Source organism: Adiantum capillus-veneris, chromosome 9 (assembly GCF_014529385.1).
Source record: "Adiantum capillus-veneris isolate H3 chromosome 9, ASM1452938v2, whole genome shotgun sequence".
NCBI lineage: Eukaryota > Viridiplantae > Streptophyta > Polypodiopsida > Polypodiales > Pteridaceae > Adiantum > Adiantum capillus-veneris.
In genome coordinates, this window is record NC_140939.1 from 96,974,103 (window position 1) to 96,989,277 (window position 15,175).

At 43.0% G+C, this 15,175-nt stretch overlaps 1 protein-coding gene across 3 annotated transcripts in view; it reads right to left on the reverse strand.

Annotated features, from left to right (window-relative positions):
• The window catches only part of LOC147450853 (5'-3' exonuclease family protein), a 70,598-nt gene extending 58,191 nt beyond the window's left edge, over nt 1-12,407 (reverse strand). The window contains exons 1-4 of one of the 3 annotated variants that reach the window (XM_086519864.1): nt 11,829-12,407; nt 11,409-11,445; nt 11,143-11,320; nt 10,988-11,066 (exon numbers count right to left, since the gene is read on the reverse strand). In XM_086519864.1, the coding sequence (XP_086375990.1) occupies nt 10,988-11,066; nt 11,143-11,320; nt 11,409-11,445; nt 11,829-11,906 (372 nt within the window). In that variant the 5' untranslated portion in view covers nt 11,907-12,407. Of the gene's footprint in view, nt 1-10,987; nt 11,067-11,142; nt 11,321-11,408; nt 11,522-11,828 lie in introns of all 3 variants that reach the window. The other 2 variants (XM_086519861.1, XM_086519862.1) reach the window with 2 other exon arrangements.
• Between the last annotated feature and the right edge of the window lie 2,768 nt (nt 12,408-15,175).

Here is a 15,175-nt window from a genome sequence, read left to right on the forward strand (position 1 = left end):
CGAGAACACAAAGTGGTCACGATGGTATCTGGACTATTATTGACAATTTTAGCAAATAGGCTCATTTCATTTCAGTGAAGAAAACAATCAAGCCGGATCACTTAGAGAGGCTGTTTGTGGCCCAGATCTTCAGATTACATGGCATGCCTGAGACGATTGTCTCCGACAAAGACCCCAGTTTTACGAGTTTGTTTTGGAAGGCAATTTGGGAGAACATTGGCACGCAATTGCAGTTCTCGTCATCGTTCCACCCGCAGATTGATGGGCAATCTGAGATTGCAAATTCAGTGGTTCTAGATTTATTGAAGTCTTATATCTCAGATCAGAAGACTCAATGGGAAAAGTACTTACCTTTGGTGGAATTTGCCTACAATAACACGATAAACTCGACGGGGAAGGCGCCATTTGAGATTGTTGAAGGTGCTACGAAGGTTCCTCCCTTCCTAAGCACGAAAGATAAGATTTTTGAAGTGGATGAATATACGCGAGGCTTAGATACGACTTTTGCCAAGGTTCGCGAGACTTTGCAGAAGTCTCAAGAACGACAGAAAAAGGCAACGGATCGCCATCATTGCGAATTGAAATTGAAGGACGATGATAGGGTGCTCTTACGTTTCGAGAAGGCACGCCTGAGAAAGAAAAAGGGAAAGGAGATGTCACAAAACGGGAGCGTACACGAGCACTTGAAAATCTGAAAATTAAATTACTTTGCAAATGTGAGAGAAGGGAGAAGATCGACACAGTATTGGGGACCAGAAGATGGGCTGGTCCCCCCCCGTAAAGAGTATTCTTTTATTCAGGGAGAATTCTTATACAAGCACGAGAACCCGAGGAAACCCCTCCGTTCTGTAATCTTAGATCCGAAGGTCGTGCTTTCCCGTAAAGGGCTTGGGCACAAGGCCATTCCTTCCCGTAAGGGACTTAGGCGCGAAACCATGCTTTCCCGTGAGGGACTTAGGCGTGAAGCCGTACTTCCCGTAAAGGGCCTTCCCGTAAAACGGGAGATTCCTGCAAAACAAACCACACAAACACGCGACAACAATTCGTATGGCGAATCCACAATAGATACCTATCGTTCTTGCGCGGGAAAAGCGACTTCCGTGCTTCGTAGTCTCGCGATCTCTTGCGGCAGAGTCTTCTCTTGCTGATGTTGGTACCCCCCGTAAGTGAGGGCATGTGGTGCTTTTATAGCTCCCTGGCCACGACACGAATAATTGCTCGCGTAGAGATCGCGGCCGTTTTTTTTTTTCTTCTTTTTTTTTTTGTGCGCTGTTCTACCCGAAATAGGGAGAGAGAATTCGCTGGCTGGTTTTGTTGCTTTATCTTCTAAGTGACTGCCCACTTATTAAGTGGGCGGCCGGCATATTTTAAAATTGGTCTAAACCTGCCCAAAAACTCAATAAAACCTTATAAGTTAAACCCAATGCATTTCACAACACTTCCTAGGCATCCCTGGATGCAACCACATGCCCGAATGCAATGCAAACATAGATTCCTCGCGGGAAAGCGTCTGCCTTCCCGCGATTGTTCCTGCTTTTCGTAAAAAGCTTCATTGAACCCATCTTTATTCTTGTGCTTGCGTTCTTACGCGTATTTTCTTACTCAGTTAGGATTTCCTCCTTAGCCTACGGGATGCCCCCTTACTAATGCACCCGTCACCCATCATGTGACGCATCAGAGGCACTCGTAACCCGGCCCTTTCCACCGAACTTACGAAAACTCCTTCGCGATGTTTACCGTCACCCATCAAATGACACATCAGAGTTGTCCGTTCCTGATGGCAATTCCTGTAGCTACAATCTTTTTAACAGTTCTTAGTGCACATAATAAATATCCTAAAAAAGAGATTTAATCATTAAAAATAAGAAAATAGTCCAATTAGCAACATCCCTCTGGCTTCTAAACAATTGACCTCAACTGTAGTGCTTGGACATATACCTCCAGTATCTCGAGATAAGCTGCTAATTCCTCCTGCGTCATCCACTGAGCATCTAGATTCGAATAGTTCTTAAACTTAACCAAATACTTCCGTGTTATCTTTCCGGATTTGAGAGACCGCTCCTGATGACTTACTATCTGCTCCGGTTGAAGTATTTCTTTCGTTTCTTCAACCTCAGGAGGTTCCTCAGCACTAGGCTGGCTTGGAGGCAGTCCCACATATGGCCGGAGTAAACTGACATGGAAAGCATTATGGATCTTCCAATTAGGCGGTAGCGCTAATCGGAACGTGACATCATTTACTCGCTCAGTGATCTTAAACGGTCCATAATAACGGGTAGAAAGTTTTACCACCTTCTCCTTATGAGACGCTTGTTTCTTAAGTCTTGCCTTCTCAAACTTGAGTAAGACTAACTGTCCGACTGTTAAGTCTAGATTCCTTCTGTGCTTGTCTGCAGCTTTCTTATGCTTTTCCTGAGAGCGTAGAATAGCTCTTCTAACTTGCCTGTAGGCTGTGTCCAAGTCCCGGACAAATTCATCTGCTGCAAAGATCTTATCCTTAGTTAAAAGGATGGGTGGAAGCAAAGGCTTACCATATAGAATCTCAAAAGGTGCTTTCCCTGTCGATGAGTGTATGGTATTGTTATATGCATACTCGACAAGAGGCAAATATTTCTCCCAGTCAGATTGCCGATCTGACACATAAACTTTTAACATATCCAATACTGTGGAATTGGCTATCTCACTTTGCCCGTCCGTTTGAGGATGGTAGGCAGATGAAAAATTCAGCTTTGTACCAAGATTATCCATCAAGGCACGCCAAAAATTTCCTGTCATGCGAGGATCTCGATCGCTCACAATAGACTTAGGCATTCCATGATGCTTAAAGATCTGTGCTAGAAAGACCCTAGCCATATGATCTGCTTTGATCGTTTTCTTGACTGGTATAAAGTGTGCTTGCTTGCTAAACCGGTCCACAATGGTCCAGATCGCGTCATTTCCAATCTGAGTTCTAGGGAGGTCCATGATGAAGTCCATGGCAATACTTTCCCAGGGTTCATTAGGCACAGGCAATGGTTGTAGCAACCCAAGCGTCTTATGCCGATCATACTTCACTTTTTGGCAAACCAAGCATTCCCTGACATACTTATCAATGTCTGCTTTAAGGCTAGGCCAAAAGAAATATCTTTCCATTGCTAAGGTCGTAGAGAGAATACCCCCATGACCCGCATAAGGCGAAGCGTGTGCTTCATCCATGATCTTCTTTCTTAATGGTTCCGCCACACATATGGCCTGATGGTGGTAGAGATAACCATCCCGAATGGAATAGGGAAATTCATTCTCTCCACGATGTAGCTTTTCCCAAATGGTGGAGAAGTCTGGATCATTCGGATACAAATCCGGTAGTGCTTCTAATTCTTGGTGATACACTGAAGTGATAGCGTTCACCCTTGGCCGCCTAGACAATGCGTCTGCGACCACATTCTTACTTCCAACCGTGTGAAGGATTTGGAAGTGAAACATAGACAAAAAGTTTGCCCATCTCATCTGCTTCTCAGATAGTTTTCTTTGCGTAAGAAAATACCGCAAACTCTGGTGATCAGTCTTGATCACAAAATCCGCTCCTAGAAGATAGTGCTTCCAGTTGGATAAGGCGTGAATCACAGCCGTGAGTTCCTTTTCGTAGATTGATGCATGCAGCTCTGCATCCTTAAGCCGTCTGCTTTCATAAGCCACTGCATGGCCTTCTTGGTTTAACACTGCTCCGATGCAATCACCTGAAGCATCGGAGTGAACCTCAAATGGTTTCCTTAAGTCAGGCACTATCAAAATAGGTCCATGGCTTAGCAAGTACTTGAGCCGATCAAAAGCTCCTTGTTGTCTCGATCCCCATCTGAAAGGAATCTTCTTCTTTGTCAAGTCATGAAGTGGTCCTGCTACATGAGCAAATCCTCGGACAAACCTTCGATAATATGAACATAATCCAAGGAAACTACGTACTTCATGTACCGTAGTGGGAATAGGCCAATCTTCTACCACTCAGATCTTGGCACGATCCATACTCACTTGATTGTGAGAGACTATATGGCCGAGATAGTGTATCTCTGAGAGAAAGAACTCGCTCTTCTTTGCATTCACATGCAACTCATGCTTTCGCAATTCTTGAAACACTAAGTCCAAGTGCTTCCGATGTTCCTCTTCTGATTTAGAGAAGATGAGTATGTCGTCAAAGAATACTCTCGTAAAAGCTCGATACAGGCTAAAAATGCGGTCCATCATGCGATTGAATGTCGCACGAGCATTGGTCAAGCCGAAAGGCATTACCAAGAATTCATATAGTCCAAAGGTTGTGCGGAAAGCAGTCTTATGGACATCCTCAGGGGTGATCCGTATCTGATGATACCCACTCTTTAAGTCTATGCGACTAAAGACGCTTGCACCCTGCAACTTATCGAGTATATCATCAATCCGAGGAATCGGAAAGCGATTCTTGATCGTGATCTTGTTTAAAGACCGGTAGTCTATGCACATTCGAAACGTGCCATCTTTCTTCTGCACCAATAGAACTCGAGAGCAGTAGGGTGAAGCACTTGGCGTACTAACCCTTTCTCTAGAAGCTCGTTGACTTGCTTCAAAATTTCCTCTTGCTGAGCAAGACTCACCCGATAAGGGGGTTGATTGGGAGGCGAGCTACCCGGTATGAGATCTATGCGGTGATCTTCCGGGCGTACCGGAGGGAGTTCATCAGGAAGTGTTTCCTTGAACATCTGGAATTGAGTTCGAGCTTGGTGGTGCGGGTTCCTTCCTTGCTTTCTCTTGCCTCGTAGAGGCTTGTTCTTGCCATTGCTGCTTTGGCGGGCAGTCCGGTTTCATATGTCCTTTCTCGCCACAGTAGAAGCATCTTCCTTCCTCTCTGAAAGTTTGAAGTTGAGTAGGAGAAAGATACTTAGTTCGCTTGCGAGTGCCCTCTGGCTTCTTAGAATGATCATCGTCTCTAGATGAAGGACGTTTTCTTCCTTGGCCCCCTTGGTCATCGTAGAGTCTAGACCCCTCTTTGTCTTGCACGGTAAGTGCTATGCTCCATCTTTTTGGTCGTCCCAGTTGAGTGCAAATCCTCAGTAATGATTGCTGACTCCATCATCCTCTGAAGAGTATCATGCAGATACACCTTCATACTCTTTCGAAGCTGCGGTTGGAGACCCGCTTCGAACTTTCGTTTCTTCTCCTCTTCGGCAATCTTCATGAAGGGAGTGACCTTCAGAAGAACCGACCAATACTTGTCCACATAAGTCGTTACTCTTTCATGTTCCTTCTGGGCAAGCCAGTCCCATTCCTTCCGTATGTCCTGCTCGAAGTCAGGCGGAAGAAATTGTTCATAAAATTCAGATTTAAAGCTCTCCCAAGTTCTGGCCTAAGAACCTTCCAGAATCTTGGCTAACCACCAATTACTTGCCGTTTCCTTGAGGTGCATCCCCACATGGCGTAATTTGGATTTTTCTGTGAAGTGCCCATTGGTAAAGGCGACTTCAAACTGTCTGATGAAGGACAGTGCTTTGGAGATGTCTCTCCGTCCGTTGTAGGTTTCGAACTTGATGTCCTTGTCGACTGATTTGAAGACTCTCATGCGATGTTGAGACTTGCGACCTTGCTTCTTGAATCGAGGCTTATCTTTAGGTTGATGTATGGTAGTGGCGGTAGTAGGTGCTTCCTTCTTCTGACGAGATGATCGAGAAGTAGAAGTATAATCAGGAGAGTAAGATGGAGATGAGATAGAGATGTCCTTGCTCTCGTCTAGCAGAGAGAGCGCTTTTTCCTAGCCTTTCCTTGAAGTAGGCCGTTCATTCCGATCCGAAGATCCTTTGTGCACCTTGGCACGTGCTTCTTCTCTTGCCTCCTGTGGTCTCACGCCAACAGTGTTGTCTGGATGCTTGGCTGCATCAGTTCCATTCGTTTTCTTCATTCCGCCCAAAAGCTTTTGGACGTCTGGCAACAGTAAAATTTGTTGCAACTCCGCAAGCTGAGCTTGCACTTGTTGAAGCTCCTCTTCAACGCTTCTCCCTTGGCTCGACATGGTTCTTCCCGTTCTTCCCGGAATCGTCCTTCTTTGCAGAGAAAGAGAGGAGTCCGAGCTCTGATACCACTGTCACAAAACGGGAGCGTACACGAGCACTTGAAAATCTGAAAATTAAATTACTTTGCAAATGTGAGAGAAGGGAGAAGATTGACACAATATTGGGGACCAGAAGATGGGCTGGTCCCCCCCCGTAAAGAGTATTCTTTTACTCAGGGAGAATTCTTATACAAGCACGAGAACCCGAGGAAACCCCTCCGTTCTGTAATCTTAGACCCGAAGGTCGTGCTTTTCCGTAAAGGGCTTGGACACAAGGCCGTTCCTTCCCGTAAGGGACTTAGGCGCGAAGCCGTGCTTTCCCGTAAGGGACTTAGGCGTGAAGCCGTACTTTCCCGTGAGGGACTTAGGCGTGAAGCCGTACTTCCCGTAAAGGGCCTTCCCGTAAAACGGGAGATTCCTGCAAAACAAACCACACAAACACGCAACAACAATTCGTATGGCGAATCCACAATAGATACCTGTCGTTCTTGCGCAGGAAAAGCGACTTCCGTGCTTCGTAGTCTCGCGATCTCTTGCAGCAGAGTCTTCTCTTGCTGATGTTGGTACCCCCCGTAAGTGAGGGCATGTGATGCTTTTATAGCTCTCTGGCCACGGCACGAATAATTGCTCGCGTAGAGATCGCGGCCGTTTTTTTTTTTTTCTTCTGTGCGCTGTTCTACCCGAAATAGGGAGAGAGAATTCGCTGGCTAGTTTTGTTGCTTTATCTTCTAAGTGGCTGCCCACTTATTAAGTGGGTGGTCGGCATATTTTAAAATTGGTCTGAACCTGCCCAAAAACTCAATAAAACCTTATAAGTTAAACCCAATGCATTTCACAACACTTCCCAGGCGTCCCTGGATGCAACCACATGTCCGAATGCAATGCAAACATAGATTCCTCGCGGGAAAGCGTCTACCTTCCCTCGATTGTTCCTGCTTTTCGTAAAAAGCTTCATTGAACCCATCTTTATTCTTGTGCTTGCGTTCTTGCGCGTATTTTCCTACTCAGTTCGGATTTCCTCCTTAGCCTACGGGATGCCCCCTTACTATGCACCCGTCACCCATCATGTGACGCATCAGAGGCACTCGTAACCGGGCCCTTTCCACCGAACTTACGGAAACTCCTTCGCGATGTTTACCATCACCCATCAAATGACACATCAGAGTTGTCCGTTCCTGATGGCAGTTCTTATAGCTACAATCTTTTTAACAGTTCTTAGTGCACATAATAAAATATCCTAAAAAAGAGATTTAATCATTAAAAATAAGAAAATAGTCCAATTAGCAACAGGAGAGGCTTTTTCCAAAGCTTAGTATGCGATACTACGAACCTTTCCAGATCACTGAAAAGATAAATGATGTCTCCTTCCAATTGAAACTGCCAGATACTTGGAGGATTCACAATGCATTTCATGTGAGTCTCTTGAAACCTTTTAAGGTGATATGCCTGATGATGGGGAGCTTGATGAGCAACCTGAAGTGGAAGAAAACGAGGAGATCCTTGTTTCCTGAACAGATTTTGGCACATAAGGATATGAAGAATAAAGATAAAGTCCGAAGGCTGTTCTTGGTTAAGTTCAAGAACTATCCTGCATTGGATGTGAAGTGGATGGAGGAGGACCTAGCAGACACTCCTCAGATTGTGAAACTTTACCTCGATGCTTTTGATGTAGCATAGTCTACTCCAAATGGAACCCAGAATTCAGCTTGGCCAGAGATCTGGTGCAGTGAGATGCACAAGAGGGGAGTCACTCCGCTCCTTTGTCAACAGATGCCTTGATTTAGATACTAGAGTCACTGATGTCTCTTTGAGCTTCAGGGATACTGAAAGCTGACAATATTCTGTTGTATGACTTTATAAATGGAATTCCCAATTATGATACTGATTTGTTCTTGACTTCTTTTGAGTGTAGGAATTGATAGACGAAATGACTGCAACATTTTGGTCTAATTGATCTCGAATAGACATGGTTGAAATAGGGGTTAGTCAATCCGACATCAATGAGGTTCCGATTGGCTCAAGATGCGATTGCTAGCTTAATTGCCGATAAATCATGGTCTAAGATTCGAATGAATGTTGAATGTCATGTGATGTCCTGTGATGTCTAGTGATGTCCTGTGATGTCGTGTGATGTGACTATCGATTGGTACATGTGCTAGATGTGTGTTCCTAGTACGTAGGTACTAACAGTCAGTGTTTGCTAAGACGGTTTATGGCCTCTATCTGTTTTGCAAGCGTAATCGAGGGCGATTACAATGCTTTCAAGAGGGGGGTATGTCACAAAGTGATGACGTGGCTACCCGAGAGCAGAAACCCTAACCCTAACCCTAATTTCTGCCAAAAACCCTAACTGCTGAAACCCTGATTACCCTAACCGTAAAACCTACAACCCTAAAATCTACCATAAACTCTAAAAGCAGCAAAAACCCTAACCCTAATCCTAGGGCAACAAGGGAAATTCTGACACGTGGCAGGTCGTACAGTTCCGTAAATTGCGGCCCTGATTTTGGAGAAATTCAGCATGGGAAAGTTGCTTTATTTTCTACGCAGGGCAGCCAGAGAGAGAGGAAGTTTTTGCTTTATTTGTTGAAGCTCAAGAGAGCTTGTGAGAGAAAGAGCCTTTGCTTTATTTTTCAGGCTTTTGATGTTAAGCTTTTGGGGCTCTGCTTTTGGCATCCCTTGTAATCTTTAAATAAGTGGTTTAGGGCTCACTCTGCAGAGAAGACGCAGAGTCTGAGAGTGAAACCCCGACCGCTCTCTTGTACTTTGACATTGATTTAATACATAAAGAAATACCGAAAGGGGCGCCAGTCTATGGGGCCAATATCTCTAGGCACAGAACTCCGCCGGGCCAATGCAAATCTATTGTGATCTGTGAATTGTTTTGAAGTGGTTATTTGGTGCTGTCGTGATTGATTCTTGACTTGGAGTGTCCAAGTCTGTTACAGAACTCCACAAAGAGAGTGTTGCAGACATTCATCCCTACACTCAAGTAAGCCTTGTGTCTATAGGGTGTCAATAAGGCATCCCAGATATACAAATACACACTATTGCAACGAATTGTGAACGAGCATAGATACAACAAATAAACCACAAAACAAAGAACAGAAGCCTGAGACATCGGTTTAAGCAAGGTGATTTTGTGCATTTAATACATAAGTCGAGCATTGGCTAGTGCCAAGAAAAAGTGCCTGAAAGCATTTCTGGTATAAGAAGCAGTCATTCATGCAATCTTAGAATCTCACTGGAGCGAGATCAATGCAAAGATTGTTAGATTTGGATGTTTGGAGTAAAATTACATGGGATATCTTGGCTTTTTATGAGAGGATAACATATAGAGTGCAAGCGCTACTCCATATGTGAGCCAATGCTGGTGTGAGTATCTCATAAGAATGTGTAAAATGCTCTACTACTACCAAGACATCAAGGGCATCGGTACTCACATTCTTTAATCTCCCTATAGCATGTTTTACCTTCTATGTCGAGAAACTACAATGTCTTGGTCCAGAGACCAATGGAGGGAACATAGGCTCCTGAATTAGTGCATATATAGCATATCAGCATACTAATGCCAACATCCGGCGCAGTGATCTATACCGATGGCTGACTCATGAAACCTTCTCCATGCCCTATCCCAAGAACAATGCATATATCGCTGCCGTCAATAAGGCCAGATAGTTAAGACTTAAGTAGCACCTACTAACTTAAGTAACACCTGAGAGAGCTGAGAGGTCTTAATCTCCTGCATGGTTTTAGATTGACACTATTGCCCATTTTCCACAAGAGAGTTTGAGTAGATTCAAGCTTGGTTTTAGTTTGACACCATTGCACATTTTCCGCAAGTGAGTTCGAGTAGATTCAAGCTTTTCTAAAGAGTAAATCATGTTCACGCAAGAGCCCTTCATTGATTATACGAGAATATTTAGGGTCCTTAGACAAAACGGTTGGAGTGAATTGTGAGATTTTTACATTCCGCACAAGTATCTCTCATGTATAGCATGTCACGCTTTACTTAGGATTAGCGAATTTGACTAGTCGCAATGGTGATGTTACACACAATTGCGAGATTGCATAGACTTTGCGAAGTGTAGCAATGGAAATATTACATGGTTAACTGTATGGCTTTGATCAAGACGAAGATGCATCCTATTGAGGCAGATGTCACGGACATCATGTTTTATATTCAAGACCAAAGATGTGTCCAATATACGAGTGACGACTTTGATTTCACAAACAATAGTGTTTTATGTAGCATCCCCTTAATTGTGTGAATGCAGTCTAGGACTCAAGGACCATCAAGACATGTTTAGTACATTGGCCACAATCATCAAATCATATATCTGATGTGCAAGTTGCTCATAATGGATACTAGAGCATTATATGATGATTATTCACTTTGAGGCTTGGGGAGCAAAGCAAGAAGTATTTTATTGTACTTTTTCACGCTTCATTGAATGCGATGAAAGTTGAAACTTCTCTCATCAATTAATTAGCTAAAATCACAACTTGTGGAATTATTTTGGAATCTACCCAAAACTCCTAAATTGATCAGGAAAAACAATTTGATCTTATCTTGCTGAGTTAAAACCGCCTTTTGGTTGAGACCCAATACCAAACGAGGGGCAAAAGAATACCAAATGAGGGGCAAAAGAATGAGTGATGATGCATTTACTTTACCTAGACAATAAGCAAGCTTCATTTGGCTGTGTTGTGAACTCTCAAAATAGGTGTACATTGATAAAAGCTTATTTATAAGTCATTCGACAGCGAATGTCCACACAGGAAAATGTAATCTATTGCTCAAAGTTAGAAGAAGAATAATTTTTCCTTGAGCTCAAGAATGTTACTTAATTGAATGGATTTTTCACATTGTAGGATCACTAGGAAACACCACACGGATTTTTCTGAGGCACAAACTTGAAAACAAAAGTAGCATACCTGGCAAAGTTCTTGAGCGCCATTGACGTCACCTTCAGATAGCTTCAATCTGGCCTGTTCTCTATTTTGGTCTCTTCTCCTGGCCAGCCAAAGACATGGAAATCTTCATTCACATTTGAGGGCAGGTGTTATTGTGAGAATCATTCTCTGCGTACCTCTGGCGTTCATTCTCAGTCAATGCCTTGGAAGGGAGGCGTCCACCATCAAACACAACGACAGGAATCACATTATTGAAGCGAAGCAAATTGACGTAGTGCATGCAATATTTCACACATGGTTGCATAGATGAAATTTTCTGGTCCCCATCACAGATACCAAAACTGCAAGCATATGCTGCAGCAAGCATCAAAAAGAGTAAGATGAGCTTTTGACGTGCAGAACAGCTTATAGATCACCTTCACAGCTTCAAAAGGATTTATACCTCCTTTATGGAGCCAGCAGTAAGCGTCTATGCCGACCTGTGTAAGAGTAAAGAGTACGGGAACTTAAGTGAAGCAAATAAAGAGAGACATATAGACAACAATTTGGAGGCATCTGGCATGATAGAAACACAGCTTCAGCTCATATATGGCATAGTTTTAGTTTGCAGCTATATAATTCTGAAAACTAGACATAAGCGGGTGGTAACAAGAGAGATATTGAGCTCTCAAACTTGCGCTAGAGGAGAGTAATGATGGTGTTATTTTACAGGCCAGCAATGAGTGCCTTGAAACCTAGTCGCCCTTGAATATGAATGAGTGGATGGGTATGTGCATGAGCGCAAACAAGAGAGATATTGGGCTCTCAATCTTGCCTGTGTTTGGGATTGTTAAGGAAACCAGGAATCAAAGGCAACACTTACGCGTTGTCCCGAGTATTTCCTGACATGAACTGGTTGAGTGTAAGGCTTAAGGATTTTCAAAAGACCAGGAATCCCCATCTCGCTGAAAGCCTGTGGCTTGGGCTTAACTAGGGCGCTTCACAGGGAAGATACCATTTGCATCGCCATCAGCAAGGGACAAAGAAACATCTGCAATGCTGCAAAGAAAGCTTGAGAAAGGCAGCTATGGAGACAGCGGTCTTTGGGGTGCCTCTTATGAAGCAGAGAAAGATGAATGCCGGAACTCTTCCTGTGGGGTCAAAGCAGCCCTCTTTCCCTTGTTATGTGGGCGATCGATCCGTCCGCTCCTTAATGATGAGCCCTGCCTTTGCGGGTACATCTGTGTACTAGCAAACACTTCAAGTAGCATTGACGCAGATTCATGTGACTACGTGCGTGACACGCTGCATTGAAGCAGATACCCCTCGCCCTCCCCCACACCCGATTCTTCCACGGCTCCCTGCGAGCTGCATTTCTTTCCCTCTGCACCCGAAAGACTGGCTGTGGAAGCTTTGGAAAGCTGCCCTTACTCAAAGCAACCCTGACAGCACCATGCCATGAGGTACTTGGTGATTGCAAAAGACCCACTGCTCATGCCGCGGTTGCATTTTGTCTACGTTTAAATAAAGCAAACTTTGTTGTTGGCGGGAAAGTTTTCTCCTCTCTCTCTCTCTCTCTCTCTCTCTATAAAAGACATTCTGTAATTAATGTGTGAGTTGGTGTAAATAATAGTCACTAGTATGTGACCAGTTGCTGTTATAAAATGCATGTCTTCTATTTTTACAACTACATAGGTGAAAAATTATATAGATCTATTCTTATACATGTATACACTCTCTTGCATTTCTAAAAAAAAAATTTACGTCTTTCTATGGATTCTCTGAAAAAATTATACATGCAAGAGGCAACAAATATTCTTTCAATACCAACCTTGGTAGGTTCTCACACACTACATAGGATTTTATAACCCTTATTCGATGGATCTAGGAGTGCTTTATAAATATTGAAGAGAAGAGAGAGAGAGAGTTAAACACCTTCAAGCAACCTAGAGAACTATCCAATTAAACAAATAGAAGGAGGAGGAGGAAAATATAAATATGAATGTCCATATTTATATTCTCCTCCTCCTCCCTTCTCTCTGTTTAATTGGACAGTTCTTTAGGTTGCTTGCAATTGTTTAATTCTCTCTCTCTCTCTCTCTCTCTCTCTCTCTCTCTCTCTCTCTCTCTCTTCCCCCCCCCCCCCCCATGCCCAAAAATAAATAAAGATACTAAATTCCTTCATATTTTGTATGTTTTCTTACCTTCCAATTTAAAATTTAGAGGTAATGTTTCAAAATTTGTGGGTGACAGTAGACTTTTTTCTCGAGCTTTGCTCCCAAGTCATGAAGTCTCCAACGTTTATGGTGTTCATTATATAGTAAGTCATTTCTTGTTAAGCAGCATGCTACACACACACACACACACACACACACACACACACACACACACACACAATGATTGTTTGAGAAAAAAGAGAGCTACAGAGGGTATGGTAGCTCCATGATGAAGGAGAATTTATCCTTAAATAGCTTCTCCAAGGAGCTACTACACATATTTGATCAACATGAAAGACGATCATGCATATGTGCGCCACATCTGAGGGATAATGCAGTTGGCCATGGACATGCAAAAGATGTGTAGTGCCATTGCCACCCAATGAACCATCTTGTGAGGAGTACCATCACCGATTGGTTGTACTCACATCGAGCTGGTATGCTAAAGATGGATAACTCCAAGCCTTTAGAAGAGTTGAAAAGAAACATAGCTCATGTTTTCTCATTGGATGGCATATACATCAAACTCAACATTCTCAAGTCCATGGGATTGGCACCTAACTTGATGTAGGAAGAGATGAAGAATGGTTTACAGACATCGAAGCATGTTGGTGGGCCACTAGCCTTCAAAGGATCGTCTCCATATCCATCCCACATTCACGCAAACCAACAGTTCAAGAAACCATTAATGTGTTAGACATCATGCAAGGTCTAGATGAGGGAGAATCTCCCTCTTCACCATCCTCATTAGAAGTTGGATCAATGGCACCTTTAACAAATAATGCGTTAGGCATTGCAACACCTTTCTCTCCCTACTTAAAGTCTCAAAGCTTTCATCTCTTGTAAGATTGATATTGTGTATCCCACTGCTAGAAAAAGAGCTAGGTTTAGTGCAAACCCACCTAGAAATGTATTTTAGTGTACGGTTACTGTAATCATATGTAGGTTTTCCAAGTTTTTTGGGAAAAATATTGTGTATATAAGTGCTAAAAAAAAACCTAAGTCTAGTGTGATCCCACGTGCAAAATAAAACCTTCAAATACAGTAAATTTGCCTCTTAAATTTCTCATACGTAGGTTTTTCAAGTTTTTTGGGAGCAAGTATTGTGTATCTCGGTGCTTGAAAAAAACCTATATTTACTATAATCTAACCTACAAATTTTGAGATTTACCTCTAAATTCTAGATTTGAAGGTAAGAACTCCTACAAATTTTAGACACTTATAGAGTGCATGAAAAGTAAATTAAGGTTCTTGAAGTAAAGGCCCTACCATTGCCACCACCAAAAAGTATTCATAATTCTTTTACCTTGTTCTTTGATGGAGCTTTTTAACGACTCACAGGAAAAGCAAAGGGAGGGCTAGTATTGCTCAACCCAAGTGGATAGGTGGTCATGAAAGAGAAGGTCAATCTACCAAGTTCAACTAGCAACAATGAAGCAGAATACATGGTCTGAAGATGTGCATTAGTCAAGGTATACAATGTCTGATAGGTGGTCATGAAAGAGAAGGTCAATCTACCAGGTTCAACTAGCAACAATGAAGCAGAATACATGGTCTGAAGATGTGCATTAGTCAAGGTATACAATGTCTCATGGTAAAGGGAGATGCACTTCTCATTTGAAGCAAATCTTAGGCATTTGGACATGCAAGAATGAAATCCTAAGGACAAAAGTTCATGACATTCGTAGGTTGTTTAATCAGTTTGAAGAAGTGCAACTATATCATATTCCTAGGAAACAAAATGAAGATGCCGATTTACTTGCATAACAAGCAGTTACATGTGTTGAGAACGAAGTGCAAATTATCATTGTGGCAGTAGTTTTCAAGCAGCCAAGATACCAGGGATTGGAGTCATTGGCTCCCATTATTGGCTACATTTTGGAGGGCAAGTTTCCACAAGACTTCACAAAAGCTCAGAAGAGGAGACACATAAAGAAGGCAAGTTTCTATCTCTTCCTAGAAGGCTCCCTCTATCAAAGAGGGAAGGATCAAGTGTGCAGAAGAGTACCAACTA